Raw genomic sequence first — 21,210 nt, forward strand, 5'->3', positions numbered from 1 at the left:
GTCAAACATTGAAATGAGTATAAACTGCTCGGGAATGAGGAAAAATGAGATTGAAATGACAGAGCCTTGGATATCCAAAACTTTTTACAGGACTTACTGCAAGACTAACTACAAAGGGAAAAGAACTTCAGCGGAGTAGTGCTTCAAATGAGATGTCAACAAACCAGAATTTGGAAGAAGCAGGAAGTTGCCGTGTAGAGTTCTGTAGAGAGATGATCAGAGTTCCTTCTCCGTGAGAACTGATCAGGCAACAGGTTTGATTGAACCCTAAGCGACAAAGAAAGGCAGGAACGACAGCCATACGGAAATAGAACTGAGGCGTGTCTAGGCTCAGAGAATCACCGAAGTCAGAGCAGAAGGGGTCTGAGAGTGGTGCTGGAGAACCCCGGTCCCGGGGTTGCACTGGCGAAGCTTGCTTTGAGCTTGTTTCTTATCAGAACTACCAGGAAGCTCTAAAAGATGTGCAGCTCGGGCTAACAGTTCAACGCGCTAACTTCCGTGTGTGTGCGTGTGTGTCTACAACAGCGAGCGCCACCCAAGAACTTCCGCGTGCGAGGGAGACCAGAGCACCGCCCGCGGGTGCCCAGCCCCTTCAGTGAGGAAACCCGCGCACTCCGCCAGGGGGCGGCCCCCACCGCCGCGGGAAGGGGCGGGGCTGTGGGCGGGGCCGCGCTCGCGCCCCGTCAGAACGCAGCCCCACAGGCCGCCCGCGCCGCGCTCGTCGGCGCCCCGCCCCGCGACTACATTTCCCAGCAAGCCCCGGGCCGCCCGCGCGCCGCAGTTGACCCATTTCCCGGCCCGTCCCGGGCTCGGCCGGCCCCCGCGCCCAGGCGGGGCTGCTCCCTGCTGACTGGGGTGTGGGCGGGGAGCGGCGGAGGGAGGAGGAGGCGCTGCTGGCTGCCGCCGTTGCCTCCGCTCCTGGGCGCCTGGGCAGCCTCCCCGGTTCCTGCGGCCGCCATGGACGAGCAAGCGGGTCCCGGCGTCTTCTTCAGCAACAACCACCCGGCCGCCGGTGGTGCCAAGGGTCTCGGGCCTCTGGCGGAGGCTGCCGCGGCCGGCGACGGGGCGGCTGCAGCGGGGGCGGCCCGAGCCCAATACAGCCTCCCGGGGATCCTGCACTTCCTGCAGCATGAGTGGGCCCGCTTCGAGGTCGAGAGAGCCCAGTGGGAAGTGGAGCGGGCGGAGCTGCAGGTAAAGACCCTCCCGGCCTGGCCCTCTTCATCCCGCCTCTTCGCTCCCTTCCGCCCCGCCCCAGACCCTTCCCCCTCCCCTGCTTAGCTGTCGCTCGTCCCCTCCCCCTTTGCTCCCGCCCATCCCACCCCGAACCTCGTCCCCCTCCTCCCTTCGCCTGTGCCTGTCGCTGACCCCACTTCCTCGACCCGGGTTCCCTCTCTCGCCCCTGATACGTTGTTTACCTTCCTCGCACCTTTTCATCTGCTCCTTTCCACTCTTAACTCTCAGGTTCATTTCAACTCTCTTGCCATTCCACATCTTAGGTGTTCCCTTCAGTTTAGTGATTGGGCTTACAGTAGTTTTGCGAGATAAGCAATCATCCCGTCCTGGTGAGTCCCATCCTGGGTCTAGAGATGGTCCCCGTAAAAGGTGTTGATAGTTGGCCCCTCTCTGTAAGGAAGGTGATCAAAGAAGACAACCAGAAATTGTGTCCGTGAGGCCTTGACTTTAAGCAAGAAGCTGCTGTTGGGCCAGAGTGTTACTAGGAGTATCAGCTCCCTTTTTAGAAATGTAAATGTTTCTTCTCTTCCTTCTCCCTCGTCCCCTCCGGCGTTTCTCTTAGATATTTCAGATTCCTGGATTTTGAATGAAGGACCTAGATGAGCACTGCCAGATGATGGTTCAGAGATGATTTCCCCTTCTCAGAATCTAAAACTTCCCACGGGTTAATTTTCTGTTCAGGGTTTTGTGAGATGGACTGGTACTTTAACAGGAAACTAAAAGGAGCTTTAAAGTTGGTTACATTTCCTTGCATAATTTGCAAGATAAAGTGTATCCAGGGAGGAACGGCTGTGGGCTCTTAGAAGGCTGAGAGTGAGACGTACTTTGCAGGCAGTTCTGAATTGGCAAGTAGGTTTCAGTGGCTGTTCTTAAAACTTCAAGGCATTCACCAATTTCACAAAGAACTTAGAAAACTCTGAGTGCCTATGTCTTTCTGTTTACTGGCTAATCCTGTATGCTTGTGAAATCTGAGTATAGTTTTGGTTGGTGAAATACTTGAAGTTAAAATACTACCCACTGTGCCACTGTTTTTGGTAGCTTGTATTTTCTTTGGCACTTAAAAAAAAAGAAAAGAAATAGAATCGTGTTAAATGGAATCATGTGCTGGAACAGGCTACTTTGGTGGAGTGGAAGTGGTTGTGGAAAGAGCAAGCCGAAAGGGTTATAATACAGGCTGTGTTTGCTGCCAGCTCTCTGACCTTGAGGAGATCCTTTAACAAACTCTCTGAACTTCGGTTTCATCCTATACTCAGCGTCTTTATTAAGTGCTAACACTGTGCCTGTCGGCTTGGGGGTTAACTGACAAAACCTCTGTCCTCATAGAGCTTATGTTTTAGTTGGGAGGCAGCAAATGCAGCTATATAGTATGCTGATCCATAGTGGCAACTGCCATGGGAAAAATACACCAGGATACAGGAATAGAGTGTGATCGTACTCAGTCGTGTCTGAGTCTTTGCGACCCCATGGACTGTAGCCCACCAGACTCCTCTCTGTCCATGGGATTTTCCAGGCAGGAATACTGAAGTGGATTGCCATTTCCTCCTCTCGGGGATCTTCCCCACCCAGGGATCAAACCCCAGTCTCCTGGGTCTCCTGCAATTGGCAGGGAGGTGCTTTACCACTTAGCCACCTGGGAAAGCCCCTTAGAGTATGATGGGGCAGCTGTTTTAGATGGAGTGGTCAGGGAAGGCCTTGGTGAGAAGTTGAATGAAGTGAGGGTGTGATCTATAGTTTCTGAGATTCTGCTTATTTATACAGTTACATGTTTATATTCTTTGGCAACTTTTTCAGTGGTTCCGTTTTGTTAGTTAGGTATCTAATCTGTTGATATTTGTAATTTTTCTCATAATGAACTAGCAATGCATTCCATAAATGAGTTTGTGGATTTCAGACTTCAAGGAAGTATTAAAGGCAGGCTTTAACCTTAATCATTGTACAATTGTGGATAATGATTTTTGTATGTAGCTGCTTAAATTTTAACTTCTTATCTCGTTTAGGAAATGTAAGATAAGTCACACTAATTTGTTCAAAAACAAACAAAATGGTTCTTACCTTTCTACCTGGGAAGTCTGAAAATTTCCAACCTTTCTTAACTTCTCTCCCTCCACCCCCATATTTAACTTTTAATTTCCCTGTAGCCGTAGTTACTCTTTAGTTATGCCCTCTCTACCCCTGCCCCCCAGAAAATATACACACATACACACACTACTTACTGGGTTATTTATGGCAAATGTTAAATAAACTTCAGGTAGGTTTCCTATTGGTGCTCATCATATTAAGAATACTACATGATTACTGAATCTTTTGGCTTGAGCTGCAGTTAAATTAAGCATCCATGGAGACACTTCAAAAATGTGCCATGACTTTTAAACAGAACAAATAGAGAGTAGAGAACAAGTAGAGAGTTTGTAGGAATCTGTGTTTTTTGATTCTCTTATTAGCGTAATTGAAAATATATTTTAAAAAATCCTTTCTTTACATCAGAATCATTAAATTTGATTATATTCATTCATTTTTCTTTTGCCTTTGGAATTTTTCTAGAAGAACAGTAGGAAATAAGACTTGAATGAATGATGGTAATGAAATTTGGATTAGTTAGTATCCTCCTTTTATTTTTATATCTTTGCCTAAGCCAGACTAATACCAGACTCAACAAAAATCCCTTTAAGATTAGGTCTAATTGTCCCTTGAAGAACCTGTCAGTCCTGCTCTTCCAAGTTGCCAGGGCCGAGTTGTAAAAGGCAATCCAAGTTCTCTTCTTCATGGCTTGCCTGCATCACTTCCTCCCTCCTTCAGATCTGGGGAGTAAGGAACTGACTACCTTGTGCCAAAAATGGACTGGTCATTTTTTGCCCCTTTGCCCGTGTTGATTAATATAAAATTCTCTTTTTACTTGTGGGAATCCCCCTCTTGCCTCACCACCACCACCATTCATATGAGAGTATGTAATTCATGAGAAAAGAATGGTCAAGATTACTACTGAGCTTTAGATTTGTGAAAGAAATTGGAGATAGAATATGAATCTAATATTTGAGAGAATTTTCTGTGTATGACACATTGTGTTAGATGATCTCAAAGACACATGCAGTCTAGTTGGAGTGATAGAATGAACAAAATGCAGTAGAACCAGAATTTGTCATTTTGGGGGTTTAACTTTTCTTACAATAGCATAAGAGAGGAGAGCTAGCAGTGAATGAGGAGAAGAGCAGGAAGAAAGAACTAAAGAGGTAACGAGAATCTAAGACTCAGTATTTGAAAATTACTGATTTCTGGGAAAGAAGCATGTAAGTAAAAAAATAGTAATTATTGTCTCTAGATTTTGATGTCATGTGTGGTAGGGGAGGTTCTGCTATCTACCTGGAAATGCTGAATTGCATGAAAAAGGTGATATGATTGAGTATTAGGGCATGTGGTGTGGAGGCTCTGTGTGTGTCGTCAGTCACTCAGTCACGTCTGATTCTTTGCGACCCCATGCACTGCAGCACGCCAGGCTTCCCTGTCCATCACCAACTCCCGGAGCTTGCTCAAACTCATGTCCATTGAGTCCGTGATGCCATCCAACCATTTTGTCCTCTGTCGTCCCATTCTCCTGCCTTCAATCTTTCCCAGCATCAGGGTCCTTTCCAATGAGTCAGTTCTTTCCATCAGGTGGCCAAATAAATAAATGAATACATTTATAAAATGTTTGATGGTAATAAGTGCCATGATAAAGTAGGGTAAGGAGAATATGGAGTGCCTGAGAGGGTAGAGTGAGGAAGAAAGACTTTACTGATAAGGTGCTATTTAAGCAAAGACCTGAAAGGGTGAAATCTGAGGAAAGAATATTCTAATCAGGGGAACAGTAGGGAGAAGGGTAAATATGCTCGGAACGTTCAAGGAGTAATTAGGCAAGTGTGGCTGGAGTAGAGGAGGAGAATGGAAGAAATGATGTCAGATGTATTGGGCCTTTCTCATTGTAAGGACTTTATTTTTATGTCAGCAAGATGGGCAACTGTTGAAATGTTCTGAACCGAAGAGTGACACCATCTTTCAATGGAACCCTTTGCAAGGATCCAGAATAGACTGGGAGGGGAGACAGATCAGAAAGTCTAGTTAGAGGCTATTTTCATCATCTAAGCCAGAGATGAACTAGAGTGATAGTGACCAGATAACATATTCACATGTGTTACATACTTTAAATATAATAGATTCAGAATACATTTTTGAAGGTAGGGTGAGCAAGATGTGTTGAAGGATAGGAAGTGAGATTTGAGGAAAGGGGGATTAAAGTATGACTCAGTTCATAGACTATTGTGAAGGTTTACTGAGCATTTAAATGGACAAAATAAACTCTCAAACAAAAAAAACCTCTTAAAACGACATTTTATTTTTTGTTATTATAACTGTTATTTACAATTACAGTGAAAGACAACATGGCACAGACCTGGATTTAAATCTTTAAGCTTTCTGTTTTCTTTCATGCTAAAGATATGTTTGCCATAATTCTGACCTCTCAGAAGCTGAGTGTCCTCATGTGTTAAGGTGAGGCTGATAAACTGCCTGATGAGAATTAAATGAGGTATTTAAAAATATCTAGCAGAAGTCTGATGTTGACATAAAGTGCTGAATAAATGAACGGTAGCAAGTGTGTGATGTTGTTTGCACTCTTACGTATCTCCTTGTCCCCAGAGAACAGCAGAATCTTCAGTTATAACTCTTCTAAGGCTAGAGCAAGTAAGTGCCATCCTGGGACCATGCAGTCTAGTACTTTGGGTCTGATGATGGCGCTTGGACGTTTAAGAAAGAGTGAATTATTGCCTTCAGCATCAGCCTCAAAATACTGATTGTATACTTGAAATGTACTTGCTTTTCTTAGTAATCCACTGTGTGTCTGTTGTTTTGGAACTTACCTAAATTTTTCTGAATATGTTTGTCTTAACCTTACATGACTTCTTGGATAGCAAGAAGTTTACATTTACCAACCACTCTATAAAAATAATCTTTGATACCATTTGTCCCCTTGAACCACTTCCTTTAAACTTGGACCAGGTGAACCCCATTGTGGTATGGTATAATTTTGTAAACAGGTTCATTTTTCATTCTATTTATATTATTGATAACTTTATAATCTTTATATTTCGGAAAGATTACAGAGGTTTTACTCCTTTAAAACATATCTTACTATTTGTCACTTTAGTTCAGTGTTTCAACTTTAGGTGAAATCTTAGAAACTTTAAAAAATAACTCATTTCCTGACCATTTAAATTGGAATGTTAAGAATCAGGGTCCATGGCATTAGTACTCTTTTGAGTTTCCTAGTGGTTCTAATATGCAGCAAGGATTGAGAACCACTGCTTTAGTTGTCCTTTTCTGTTTTTATGTATGTTGTTTTTGTTCAGTCACTAAGTTGTTCAGACTCCATGGACTGCAGCATGCCAGGCCTCCCTGTCCCTTACTGTCTCCTGGAGTTTGCCCAAGTTCATGTTTATGTATGTAGTTTGGTGATTTCAACACTTGTGTTGATGTTCCAGATACAGATGGCTTTTTATAGAATTTAGGGTGTAATTTCTGTTATGTTTCTATTATTCTTTTTGATGACATGTAAAATTTTATTTTTAGGCAGTAGAATATTATAGTTTGAATCACCTCCCTCTGAATAACTGATATAGTCGCTGGCATGGGACTTCCTTCATAGCTCAGTTGGTAAAATAAATCTGACTGCAGTGCAGGAGACCTGGGTTCAATTCCTGGGTTGGGAAGATCCCCTGGAGAAAAGAATGGCCTTCCACTCCAGTATTCTTGCCTGGAGAATCCCATGAACAGCGGAGTCTGGCAGGTCACAGTGATATAGTAATCTTTGAGCTGGCATGAACTTTGGAAGCTATCACCTACAACTATCTTTTACAGGTAAAGTGAGACTCAGAGAGGGGTTACATGACCAGGAATGAAATAGATTTCAAACAAGCTCTGTCACTTAAATCTCCAGGTACCTTTATGGTTATTATTATTATTTTTTTTAACTTTTCAGAAACATCTTCCTTGGTCCTTACAGTCTTCAAAGGTAGAGTCACACTAATGAGACTTACCAATTTCCTTTTTATTTTGAAGCAATAGACATGGCAAATAGATGGGGAAACAGTGGAAACAGTGGCAGACTTTATTTTTTTGGGCTTCAAAATTACTGCAGATGGTGATTGCAGCCATAAAATTAAAAGACTCTTACTTCTTGGAAGGAAAGTTATGACCAACCTAGGCAGCATATTAAAAAGGAGAGACATTACTTTGCCAACAAAGGTCCGTCTAGTCAAGGCTATGGTTTTTCCAGTGGTCATGTATGGACGTGAGAGTTGGACTATAAAGAAAGCTGAGTGCAGAAGAGTTGATGCTTTTGAACTGTGGTGTTGGAGAAGACTCTTGAGAGTCCCTTGGACTGCATGGAGATCCAGCCAGTCCATCCTGAAGGAGATCAGTCCTGAGTGTTCATTGGAAGGACTGATGTTGAAGCTGAAACTCCCAATAGGTTTGGCCACCTGATGTGAAGAGATGACTCATTTGAAAAGACCCTGATGCTGGGAAAGATTGAGGGCAGAAGGAGAAGGGGACAACAGAGGATGAGATGGTTGGATGGCATCACTGACTCAACGGCCATGAGTTTGAGTAAACTCCGGGAGTTGGTGACGGACAGGGAGGCCTGGTGTGTTGCAGTCCATGGGGTCGCAAAGAGTTGGACACAACTGAGCGACTGAACTGAACTGAGCTGAATGGACATGGAGATTTTACTGTGTTCTATATACTGTTTTCAAGCTTATTTTATTAGCTGCATTTAAGATTTCCTGTTGACTTTGGTGTTCTGAAGTTTCATAATGTTGTATCAGAGTAGATTTCTTTTTATTTTATTTTATTTGGGACTTTGTTAAGCTCTAATTTGACATCTTACTAGTTCTGCAAAATTCTCAGTCATTGTCTTTTTAGATTTCTCCTCTATCTTATCCTCTTTTCCATTTGGATCTCTGATTACATGTCTCTCAGCCTTCTTTATCTGCTTTAGATTTTCCATATTTTTATCACTACATGCATTATTCTGGATAATTTATTCTGATTTATCATCCAGTCCATTGTGCATACATGCTAAGTCACTTCAGTCATGTCTGACTCTTTGTGACCCTATGTACTGTAGATCAGGCTCCCTCTAAAGTTGAAGCTACTCTTTTAAGGTTATCCAGTGAATTTGTAATTTTGGTTATTGTTGAAATTTAGTTTTGGTTCCATTTATAAGTCTTCTGCAAGAATCTGCCTGCATTTCAGGAGACCCAGGTTTGATCCCTGGGTCAAGAAGATCCCCTGGAGAACGGAATGGCTACCCACTCCAGTATTCTTGCTGGAGAATTCCATGGACAGAGGAGTCTATGGTAGGCTATAGTCCTTGAAGTTGCAAAGAGTCGGACACTACTGAGTGACTAACACATAAATCTGCTGCATCTCTTAGTAGTTTCCTGTTCTCTGCAGATATTTTTGAGGTTGCCTTTTATTCTTTAAACCGAATAAGTACAGTTATTTCAAAGTTGATGTCCCTCTGCTTCGTATATGTGAGATCTGGTAGGGCCCTTTCTATGGTCAGTTGCTTTTGCCAGTTCCTGCTCATGATGACTTGATTCTTTGTATGCTTAGATAATCTGTGTGCTGCTCACTGTCCTTGAGAAAGTATAAGACTAATCAGGTCTCAGATAAAGGTAGCTCCTACAGAAAGTTTTTGCCTTTGTTTCCGGTAGTTTCTGCAGGCATTATATAGACTGAACCACTTTGAAATAAATTCCTTGCTTGGAGTTTTAGACCTCCCAAGTAGTTGACACATATTTTGGTTGTGAAGTTTTGAGTGTCAATATACTTCTGCTTCGGGCTTCTCTGGTGGCTCAGAGGGTAAAGAATCAGCCTGCAGTGCAGTAGATCCAGCTTTGATCCCTGCATTGGGAATATCCCCTGGAGAAGGGGATGGTAACCCACTCGAGTATTCTTGCCTGGAGAATTCCGTGGACAGAGGAGTCTGGCAGGCTGTGGTCCATGGGGTTGCAAAGAGTCGGACACAACTGAGCGACTGTCGCATCACATACTTCTGTGTCACCTTTGCCTTGAGAGTATAAACCCTTTAGGGTCTTATGTAAATGTGTGTGCCTGTTATGAAACTGCTTACCTCAGATTGGGACTTGAACCCAGCCAAAACCACAGTGCCTGGTTTCAGGACCTAATGAAGCTCAGGTTTTTGATGTCTCATCACAGAAAGAATTCAGTGAGAGACAAAGTGATAGGTAAGAAGTGGATTTATTCAGATTCAGAGAGAAGCATACTCCACAGTCAGAGTGTGGGCCCTTGCAGAGGGCGAGTGGGGCTGTGAGAGGTGGCATTGTTAGTTTTCATAGACTAAAGGGCTATTTCATTCCCGTCCCAAAGAAAGGCAATGCCAAAGAATGCTCAAACTACCGCACAATTGCACTCATCTCGCATGCTAGTAAAGTAATGCTCAAAATTCTCCAAGCCAGGCTTCAGCAATACGTGAACCATGAACTTCCAGATGTTCAAGCTGGTTTTGGAAAAGGCAGAGGAACCAGAGATCAAATTGCCAACATCTGCTGGATCATCAAAAAAGCAAGAGAGTTCCAGAAAAACATCTATTTCTGCTTTATTGACTATGCCAAAGCCTTTGACCGTGTCGATCACAATAAACTGTGGAAAATTCTAAAAGATGGGAATACCGGACCACCTGACCTGCCTCTTGAGAATCCTATATGCAGGTCAGGAAGCAACTGTTAGAACTGGACATGGAACAACAGACTGGTTCCAAATAGGAAAAGGAGTACGTCAAGGCTGTATATTGTCACCCTCCGTATTTAACTTATATGCAGAGTACATTATGAGAAACGCTGGGCTGGATGAAGCACAAACTGGAATCAAGGTTGCTGGGAGAAATATCAATAACCTCAGAAATGCACATGACACCAACCTTAAGGCAGAAAGTGAAGAGGAACTAAAAAGTCTCTTGATGGAAGTGAAAGATGAGAGTGAAAAAGTTGGCTTAAAGCTCAACATTCAGAAAACTAAGATCATGGCATCTGGTCCCATCACTTCATGGGAAACAGTGGAAACAGTGTCAGACTTTATTTTGGGGGGCTCCAAAATCACTGCAGATGGTGATTGCAGCCATAAAATTAAAAGACGCTTACTCCTTGGAAGGAAAGTTAGGACCAGCCTAGATAGCATAATTAAAAAGCAGAGACATTACTTTGCCAACAAAGGTCCGTCTAGTAGAGGCTATGGTTTTTCCAGTGGTCGTGTATGGATGTGAGAGTTGGACTATAAAGAAAGCTGAGCGCCGAGGAATTGATGCTTTTGAACTGTGGCGTTGGAGAAGACACTTGAGAGTCCCTTGGACTGCAAGGAGATCCAACTAGTCCATCCTAAAGGAGATCAGCCCTGGGTGTTCATTGGAAGGACTGATGCTGAAGCTGAAACTCCAGTACTTTGGCCACCTCATGCAAAGAGTTGACTCATTGGAAAAGATCCTGATGCTGGGAGGGGTTGGGGGCAGGAGGAGAAGGGGACGACAGAGGATGAGATGGCTGGATGGCATCACTGACTCAATGGCCATGAGTTTGAGTAAACTCCAGGAGTTGGTGATGGACAGGGAGGCCTGGCATGTTGTGATTCATGGGGTCGCAAAGAGTTGGACAGGACTGAGCGACTGAACTGAACTGAATTTCATATGCTAATGAGTGGGGGGATTATTTCAAGTACTTTTGGGAGGGGGTGGAGAGCTCCAGGAACTGGACCACCACCCCCTCCTTGGTCTGTTGATAGTGCTTTGGAACTGTCATGGCACCTTTGGATGTGTCATTTAGCTTGCTGATTGAGGATCAAGGTCTAATCAGAGTTGACTTGTTTGCCTGTCTTGGACCCATCTGATTCTAATCGGTTTATGTTGTGTCCCTGGGTTGTGTCCTTCTTTCAAAAGTTGTGCCCTGCCCCTTTCCCTTCTGTTACAATTAAGACTCTATACTCTAGATGGTTCTGGTCTTTACGTTTTGTCCTTTGGATTCTGCAGAGCTGTCCAAGCTATAGCTCAAATTTACTCTGATTGGTTCTCATTACCCAGAGGGCAAAATGGCTTTTGTTCCCTTACCTCACTGGGTTCCCACTTTCCCTTCAGTTTTGGTCAAATAATTCCTTCCTTTCTTACCGGCTTTGCTTATGATGATTTTGAAAATATTTTATCTAGGTGTTTTGGCTCTTTTCAGTAAGAGAGCTGTTCCATAACATCATTACTAGCACTAAATTCTCATACATTACTTTCTAAAACTGCCAGATAAAAAATGGCCTTAATAACTATTTGTAGAGAAATATCACTGATAGTACTTCTTTATCAGGAGATGTGCCCATTTAGCCCTAAATATTACTTATTAACTAAATCTACTTTTCTTTGTATTGGGGGGGAGGATACCTAACTTCCACAAACTTTGGTCGTTTAAGCAGAATTTAAAACAAACCCTTTTGCTAATCAGTCTTTGAAAGATGTTTGAAAGCCCACGTAATTGGAACTGGTTTCCCTCTGTCAGCCTACTGTGTACTTGATGTCAGCTACACTTTTTTTTTTTTTACACTTGTGACGGAGTTTCTTGATTTGGTCAACATTTTGATAAAGTAGTCCACTGACCATCATAATTTGGCAGTGGGAAATGTGTGCCTTCTAATCAGACAGCTCCATAACTTCTGATTTAAATTTTTCCAGACCTTGTTTTTATTCTTTTAATTTCATTTTTTAAATTTTTATTTATTTATTTTTTGGCCACATGGCTTTTGGGATCTTAATTACCCAACCAGGGATTGAACCCTGGCCCTCAGCAATGAAAGTGCAGAGTCTTAACTGCTGGATCACCAGGGAATTCTTTGGACCTCATTTTTATTTATAAATTATAGATAATATACCCGCCAAGCAGAGTAGTTGTGTGGTTTTAAAAAGATAAAATATGCAAAGTATATGACCAATAGGTGTCCAATAAGTGGTTTGCTCTTCTTGGTTGAAATTTCTGTGGATAGAATGCACTTATTTGTATTGTTTAAATCATATTTTAGAAGCCAAGACTAGTTTAAGTGATCCATTTGGCATAGTAACTGCTTACATTCTCTTTGCCTTGTTAGTAGTGATTTAGGGACAATAAATTGATGGTAGATGAAATACGGTGCGGCCAGAGATGACAGTAGTGGGTGGTAATAACTTATAGGCACTGCAGACTAGAGATACAACAGAGAAAATTGTAGTTTGGGAGAGAAACCTGAGGCAAGAAAGAGAAGTTGGGAAGCTGGTAGAAAAGAACAGATAAAGGCTCAGAGGGGTTGAGGTGGGTATAGGCAGATGGGAGTCACAGGCTTCACCACACACATTCTCCTGTTTTTGATTCCTAATGGATGTATTTTCTGTAGTCTTCATTTTAGCACTTAACTATAGTAGAATTTTAAGGCTGACAAGGATAGACGACTAATAATAATTTAACCTCCATGGGACCTTAGAACGTATATAGGCTCATACTTTGTTCCATCTTTTAGAGCCTGTGAAACTGAAAGTCACTCAGTCATGTCCGACTCTTTGCGACCCCGTGGACTATACAGTCCATGGAATTCTCCAGGCCAGAGTACTGGAGTGGGTAGCCTTTCCCTTCTCCAGGGGATCTTCCCAACCCAGGGACTGAACCCAGGTCTCTCACATTGCAGGCGGATTCTTTACTAGCTGAGCCAGAAGGGAAGCCCTATAGAGCCAGAGGGAGGAAGTAAACTTAGATCACTCTGTGAGTTTGTGTATATTTACTTTAGAACTCAGGAGTCCCAGTACTCAAGCTGAGCCATTGTTCTCCATACCTCATTGTCTCCTTGTATTGATCCCTCTCCCTGAATAACTGCTTCTGATCTGAAGTAGACATATGAATTATAATATTTACCTGATTAAGTATGCTTTGAATAGCTGTCATAATTTAAAGAAAATTATCATTTATTTCAATCTTTTCTTCAGGTAGTATAATGTAACGAAACAATTACGTTGTGAGGGGCTCAGGAAATGTCTTTTTGTGTTCCTCAAATGTGTATAATAATGTATCACTGTATTTTCTTTTAATACTTTTATTTATTTTTGTGTAGTGAATATTGAAATACAGTGTTTATTTCTCTTTAAAAAATGCAAATTTGGATAATTTGCAACTTGCTCTGAGAATAGCCTAATTAAGTTCTGTGTGTATATATTAATATAGTTTGTGTTTATTGATCATATATCATTTTTTGTGTAGTGGTTTAGTTATTAGGTTATTCTTAGCTCACCTACTTTACATATGCTATATTTGATCACAATAATACGTCAATCATGTATTTGCTCTTATGCAGTAAAATATTTGAGGAAATAAAAATCACTTTCTATGGCAAACTTTAATGCTGCTTAACCTCTATTATAAAAACACCCTATCTGAACAAGATGATGGGATACTAGAAAATACTGATACGTACCAGGGAAAATTTGTCATAGTGTTGGTTAGCAGCAGTATGGCAAAAGGAGAAATGAATAGGTGTTTTGTTTTGGAGATAACATAGGGAGAAAAATAAGGGAGTAGAAGCCCTAGAATTCAGGTCAGCTTTGGGAAATACTGAATAAGGTTGGGTGGAATAGGTATTGTGGGTGTGGTGAATAGATTCTTGGCATATCTCCACTATAGGGATCCAAAGAAAGCTCCAGGGGGTGTTTCATTACCTGACATACAGGTTTTATTAGCACTCATTTACATGTGACAGAAGTTGGATCCAATACCAGCATATCTAGTTAGGAGACAAACATGATGTCAAATTCCTAAAGGATGATACCAGTTTCACCTGATGGAAAATTACAGCCCAGTCTGGGAGGGACTTGTTCTCAATTTTTTTGTTTATACTTTCTAAATGAGAAAGTTAAGCAGTGAGCCTGAATTATAGGCACAACTAAAACTTGCTCCTGAGGAATGGGGATTCATATGCTAAAAGGAGGGACCTGAAGGAGCCTGGGGATCTGGGTCAGCTCACTTACTGAACTTGAAAGAGTTAATCAGTCAGGGAGGATGGTGTCCTGGTCCCAGGAATAGAACCCAACAGTGTATCTGCTTTTCCTCTCTTTCTTTTCTTCTTTACTCTCCAAAAATAATAGTTTTATTTATTGAGCCCTTGCCATGTGCCAGGTACAGCGCTAAACACTTTACATGTATAATCTTTATTAATCTTTGCAAAACTACCTGTGTAGATATTCATAATCATTCCATAATTCATAGATAGTGAATTAATAACCTTGGTGGCTCAGTGGTACAGAATCCGCCTGCCAGTGCAGGAGACCCAGGAAACACGGGTTGGATCCTTTGGTTGGGAAGATGCCTTGGAGAAGGAAATGGTAACCCACTCCAGTATTCTTGCCTGGGAAATCCAGTGGACAGAGGGAGCCTGGCTGGCTACATTCCGTAGGATTGCGAGAGAGTCAGGCATGACCTAGTGACTAAACAACAATGGTTCATAGATGAGAAGAGAGGTTAAATAAGGAATAACTTTGCCATAAGGAAAGTTTGAGTGATGAGCCTGGGCACGGTAAGTAGAAAGAAATACAAACATATGGTCATTTGTCAGTGTAAGACCAAGCGCACTGACCCTTCACTATTGTGTTTTAAAATGCTGATTGGAGTGCTGTGTTGTCTTGAATAAGCTACAATTACAATGTATTAATGATTTCTGATTTTAGGGTTTTTTTGGCCATTTGGCATGTGGGATCTTGGTTCCCTGACCAGAGATTGAACCTGTGCCCCCGGCAGGGAGACTGCAGAGTCTTAATCACTGGACTGCCAGGGAAATCCCTGGTTTTTTTCAGTAAGGCACACTGAGTGCAGAACCATAGATTTTAAATGATTTTTCTCCCAGTCTTTGACAGTTCATCCAAATCTAATTTGACAGAACCTAGTGTTTTTTAGTAGGTTTCCTTTGTCTTGTCTTCCTGAAGCATTCAATGTAGTCTTTCTCTTCATGCCTATATTTTGTTGGTTTATATGATATTTAATTGAATTACCTAACCAAGGTACCAAGTGGAACTGACATCAGCGGGTTTGGGAGGAAGTCCAGTTGACTCTTGGTTGACCAACATGTATGAGTAAACTACAGACAATACCATACTTTAGCTTTGAACGTTTAGTATACCTCAGGCTTTGGGCAGTGTTTCACAAAGTTACTGGAGAATACTGCTTAATCCGTAGGGTTGGCTGAGAGAGGATTAGTGGTGAGAACTTCTGCTCTATCTTGATTATACCACATATCTCATACTTTGCATATTTGCTTCCTAACTAGATTGTGAGTCACCTTAAGGGTGTTCTTATTTCTCTAAGTTCAGCAGAATGACTTGCACATAGCAGTTGCTTAATATATGGTTCTTAAGTGAACGACTCATGTATTAGGTTACATTGTTACTTGAATATGTATTAAGTAAATGTATCTATATATGTATATCTTGTCTCCCAACTAAATGGTATCCTTAAGGGCAAGTCTTGTGTCCCAAGTTTCTTTGATATGCACGGTGTTTGTTATTGTAATGTACTACGTTTATCCTTTACTGCAAAGCATTGGTTCCAGGGCCATTCTCCCTGCCTGCTCCCCCCTCCATGGATACGAAAATCTGAAGATGCTTATATAGTATGGTATAGTATAGTCAGCCCTCTGTATCCACTGGTTCTGCATCTTTATGTTGGTATATAGAGGAACAGTGTATCTGTCTCTTGCTTCTTGCTATGACTTCCACTGGAAAGAGCCTTTCAGAGCAAGTTAGGTCTGTATTCAGAGCATTGCCTGAGCCCTGCCACGTAATTCTGACAGAGCTTATTTCAGGGATGTTACTGGCCTCATAATAGCAGCCTGATATTAGCTGCAGCAAATGGTGCTAGAGTTTTGGTTGTTTTGTTTATAGGTTTGTTTTCTTCTCTGTGTGTTAAACACTGACTGGCATATACCAAGTGTCTTTGGCATCATGTCGTAAGAAGGCTTTACAATCATCAGGGTAAAGGAACAATTTTTTTTTTAAAGCCCATACCTTAACATTTTATGTATACTTCTTATTCCTTCTAAGTAGATAGCAAATTGAATATTTCTTCTGTGAAGGTAACTCTTATTTTAGGTAAAATATCTAGTCATCATTACTTTGCATTCTACTTTTTATTTATAGTTGCATTAGCAATATGTTATGATTGCAAATGTTTTTGAACTCTGCTTCTTTAATAACATAAAGTCTTTAATAAAATAAACTCTGTTTCTTTAATAAAATAGAAATGCTTCAGTTGTCTAGAATGTAGCAAAAAAAGTTCTGATTTCCTTATCACTAAACATGTTTCTTTCCTTCAAAAATTAAACTTCTTAGATTCTTATAGCTAGCCAGCGAAGTGAGAATGAGCACAAAAAGACTGAAATATGAAATTACCAAGGTTGCCAATATCTCATAGAAAATTTGTTGTTGTGAATTGAAAAAAAAAATGTGCTTTTGCTTTCAAGACTTTTGGTTGAAACCTTAGGTACTTATTGAATACCTGGCATTCCTCCTAGGCACTGTGGAGAACAGGCAGATATGGGTTCAGCCCAGTCGTATCTGACTCTTTGTGACCCCATGGACCGCAGCACGCCAGGCCTCCCTGTCCATCATCAACTCCCGAAGTTTACTCAAACTCATGTCCATTGAGTCAGTGATGCCATTCAGCCATCTCATCCTCTGTCGTCTCCTCCTCCTCCTGCCCTCCATCTTTCCCAGCATCAGGGTCTTTTCAAATGAGTCAGTTCTTTGCATCAGGTGACCAAAGTACTGGAGTTTCAGCTTCAGCATCAGTCCTTCCAATGAATATTCAGGACTGATTGCAGCTCTCATGGAGCTTATCAACAATGATTCTTAATTTCAGGTAGACCTAAGTCCATTATGCATATGGTAATATTCACTTTGTTAGTGCCATTTCAGTTTTTCCCATTTAAAAACCAACCAACCAGTAGTAACAAAAGAAACCCCCTTTTCAGCTCTTATCCATTAATACGGTCATCCTATACCTTATTCACTTTCCTGTTTCTGTACAGGCCACATTTACTCTCTTCAGTTTTATACTAATCTCCACTCTCTCTCTCTCTCTCTTTGTTCTCTTTCTCTTTTTGGGTTATTCCTTTCTCAGTCTCTTGTGATCTTGCTTCTATTCCCTGTTCAGATAGTTGTTGCCCAGATTATACTTTTTTTTTTTCCGTAGTTACACTTTAAGTCCTCTCACTCCAGTTGATTCCTTTTATTTAATTATATCTCTAGTTAGTCCTGGTACGTTTCACAGTTAAAATTCTTCATGTCTAATTTCTTGTTTATCTCTTTACCTGGGTGACCTATCACTTGAAACTCAGTCATCCTTCTTCTCCCAGACTGAGTCAACCTTCTTTCCCGTATCCAAAGTCTCTTTTACCTTATCTAAAAATCTAGATTCAACCTTTCACTGAATGTTTCATTCTTGTCTTCACTTAGCTAGCACACATCTGATTTCATAAATCCTGTGTAATGTTTTAAATCCATGTAAAATCATTTAATTCCTAATACTGTACTGTTGTTTCCCTGGTTCAGACCTCCATCACCTCACCACCTCATGTCTGGGTGACTGCAGTAAGGGACCTTCCTAATATTATACCTGTGGTCTCTCCTTTGGCCAAGGCATTCTACATAGTATTGCTTCTAGCTTCTAAAAATATTGATTTGTTCAAGACATTCTCTTTTATTTTTCATTTTTGCATGTAGTAGATTTCAGATCTCTCCATGGTCTCTCCATTAGGCTATTTATATTTCCTATCTATTTGATCTTTTTCAACCAAAATAGTGCCCTCTTGCTTTGCACATAAGCCCTATCTCTTTTTTTCTTTCTCTCTCTCTCTTTTAGAAATCATTACTCAAAAAAGTTTGCATTCTGGAATGTCTTTCCACCACCTCATGATTTCTGTTACTCTTTCAGATTTATGTGTTCTTTATTCAGATTTAGCTGGAGTCCCATTTCCAATATGAAGAGTGTTTAGAGAATATTTTTAGTACAGCTAATCCTTGAACAACACGAGTTTGAACTGTGCAGGTCTACTTAAATGCAGAATTTTTTCGGTAGTCGATACTACAGTACTTCACCATCCAAGGTTCGCTGAATCCGCTGCTGTGGAACCATGGATATGCAGGAACTACCAGTGTGGAGGGCCAGCTATACAAGGATTTTTGACTGCACAAAGGGTAGATGCCCCTAACCTCCTGTTGTTTCAGGGTCGGCTGTAGTTGCTTTGTCATTTGGCACTTTGACTGTGTTACCTTGTACTCTACTTTTTATGAACCTGTTTACTTAATTGAATAGGTATTTATTGGATATCTGCTACGTGCAAGTGACCATTCTGGACGTTGGGGATATAGAAACCAAGAGCGGAGCCAGTCCTTTCCATCTTGGAGCTTCAGCAACTGCCTCTGTACCCTATTAAAAAAAATTTTTTTCCCCTAGTACCTGTTCACAGTACATGTTAATAATGATGATGTTAAAATTGAGTTCAAATTTGCAAGAAGGAGCCCCTGGCCTAATAATGCAGGTCCCTCTTTCCTTTCTGTCTACCTTACTGCTGACCAAGATACACTGGTAACTTCAGAGAAGAGGATGATTGATCTGTGGGATGAGGATGTCTATTGGAAGGTGGCTATTGTCATGGATTCAGTAATAAATGAAAAAAATTAGCCAGAGTAATACTGCTTAGGATGATATTAACTGTATACCGTCAGTCTCCCATGAAAAAGATGAAAATAAGTAGAATGTGAGCAAAAATAAATCTTTTTTAAAAATATTAGTCTTGGGATCAGTACTTTTTCAGTTGTGTTTTTCACACACATCATCTTTGCTTCTGTAGAATCACAGGATGTTAAACTCTTTCATTTTATAGTTGAGGGTACTGAGGCTCAGAGTTCAATAACTTTAGTAAGATCACACAGGTTAGTGAGAGAACTAGGAGTAGGAATTTCCCAAATGACATCAAAGAACACTGAATTTTTGTATAATACAGCTCAGTAATTGATGTATATAGTTATGGCCCTGAGTTATCAGGAAGAATTAGTGATGTTCACTAACTTTTTTCAAAAGTGAAAGCAAGAATTCATGGATTTTTTTGATTCAATATACTTCAGGGCTTAAATGATTACATTTATATCAATTATTTTTTATGTATGTTTTATGAGTCTTTACTGTTTTTCCTACTCTGTGTTCCCTTTGTTTTCTTTTTAGACTGAGTAAAAATTGTTATTTTTGACATTTTGACCTAATTTTTTATATTAGTTTTTGTTTTTAAATCAGGAAGTGAATGTGTTATGATGATTGAAAGTAAGGTAGTTACTGATAAAAGCTTTTAAAATAAAACTTGACTTTCCTAATTAAGGAATCTATTAATATTGACTTTTTTAACAATGTTTTTGTGAATTTGCTATAACATGAATTAGAGATTTAGAGCATAAAATTACTAGAAGCCACTAATTTTTCTACAAAAAGAAACAGTTTTAGTCCTTGTTTAGAATTCAGAGTTAATTTTACATTTAATTTTACATTTATCAGTTTTAAAGAAAACTAGAGCTGGACAGTGGTTAAAATGGTAAAAGCAGATTTTAATCAGGAACCATTACAGTAGAAGGAAAGAGAGCTTAATGTGAAACTGGGCTCAATCCCAAATACAACAAGGTGAGGTGGGAATAGAAAGCCAATGAGGAGGGTATGTGTGTGTGTGGTGGGTGGAGGGGGGTGATGGAGGCAAAACATCAAAGATAAGGGGGTGGTGGTTGTTCAGTTGCTAATTTGTGTCTGACTACACGACCCCATGGACTGCAGCACTCCAGGCTTCCCTGTCCTTCACTATCTCCCAGAGTTTCCTCAAACTCATGTCCGTTGAGACGATGATGCCATCCAACCATCTCATCCTATGTCGCCCCCTTCTCCTCCTGCCTTCCATCTTTCCCAGCATCAGAGTCTTTTCCGATGAGTCGGCTCTTCACATCAGGTGGCCACAGTATTGGATTTTCAGCATCCGTCCTTCCAATGAATATTCAAGGTTGATTTCCTTTAGGATTGACTGGTTGGATCTCCTTGCAGTCCAAGGGATTCTCAAGAGTCTTCTCCGGCACCACAATTTGAAAGCATCAATTCTTTGGTGCTTAGCCTTCTTTATGGTCCAACTCTCACATCCATACATGACTACTGGAAAAACCATAGCTTTGACTAGATGGACTCTTGTTGGCAAAGTAATGTCTCTGCTTTTTAATATGCTGTCTACGTTTGTTATAGCTTTTCTTCCAAGGCGCAAGTGTCTTTTAATTTCATTGCTACAGTCATTGTCCTCAGTGATTTTGTAGCCCAGAAAAATAAAATCTGTCACTGCTTCCATTTTTTTCCCTTTCCATTTTCCATGAAGTGATGGGACCAGATGCCATAATCTTAGTTTTTTGAATGTTGAATTTTAAGCCAGTTTTTTCACTCTCCTTTTTAGTTGCTCTTCACTTTCTGCCATTAGGGTGATATCATCTGCATATTTGAGGTTGTTGATATTTCTCCTGGCAATCTTAATTCCAGCTTGATTCATCCAGCCCAGCGTTTCACATGATGTATCTACGTATGTTAAGTAAACAGGGTGACAGTGTACAGCCTTGTTGTACTCCTTTCCCAATTTTGAACCAGTCAGTTGTTCCGTGTAAGGTTCTAACTGTTGCGTCTTGACCCAAACATCAAGGATAAGGGGGGATTCTTACTAAACTGACCTGACAGGATTCTTGCTGAGAGCAGGCGAGGGTGATCAGATATCACCCGAGGGATAGTGCAGATGAGGAATTTGATCGATATTGAGAATGATCAGATATTGAAGGTGGCTGGGGAAGGAAATGGCAACCTGCTCCAATATTCTTGCCTG

General features: G+C 41.0%; 1 protein-coding gene across 1 annotated transcript in view; it reads left to right on the top strand.

Annotated features, from left to right (window-relative positions):
- The first annotated feature begins 851 nt into the window (after window positions 1-851).
- Window positions 852-21,210, top strand: part of STRN (striatin) — a 102,749-nt gene continuing 82,390 nt past the window's right edge. Inside the window, exon 1 of the mRNA XM_061155606.1 lies at window positions 852-1,191. Coding sequence (XP_061011589.1) covers window positions 958-1,191 — 234 coding nt within the window. The 5' untranslated portion in view covers window positions 852-957. The remainder of the gene's footprint in view (window positions 1,192-21,210) is intronic.

The sequence above is a fragment of the Dama dama genome, chromosome 11 (assembly GCF_033118175.1).
Source record: "Dama dama isolate Ldn47 chromosome 11, ASM3311817v1, whole genome shotgun sequence".
NCBI classification, from domain to species: domain Eukaryota; kingdom Metazoa; phylum Chordata; class Mammalia; order Artiodactyla; family Cervidae; genus Dama; species Dama dama.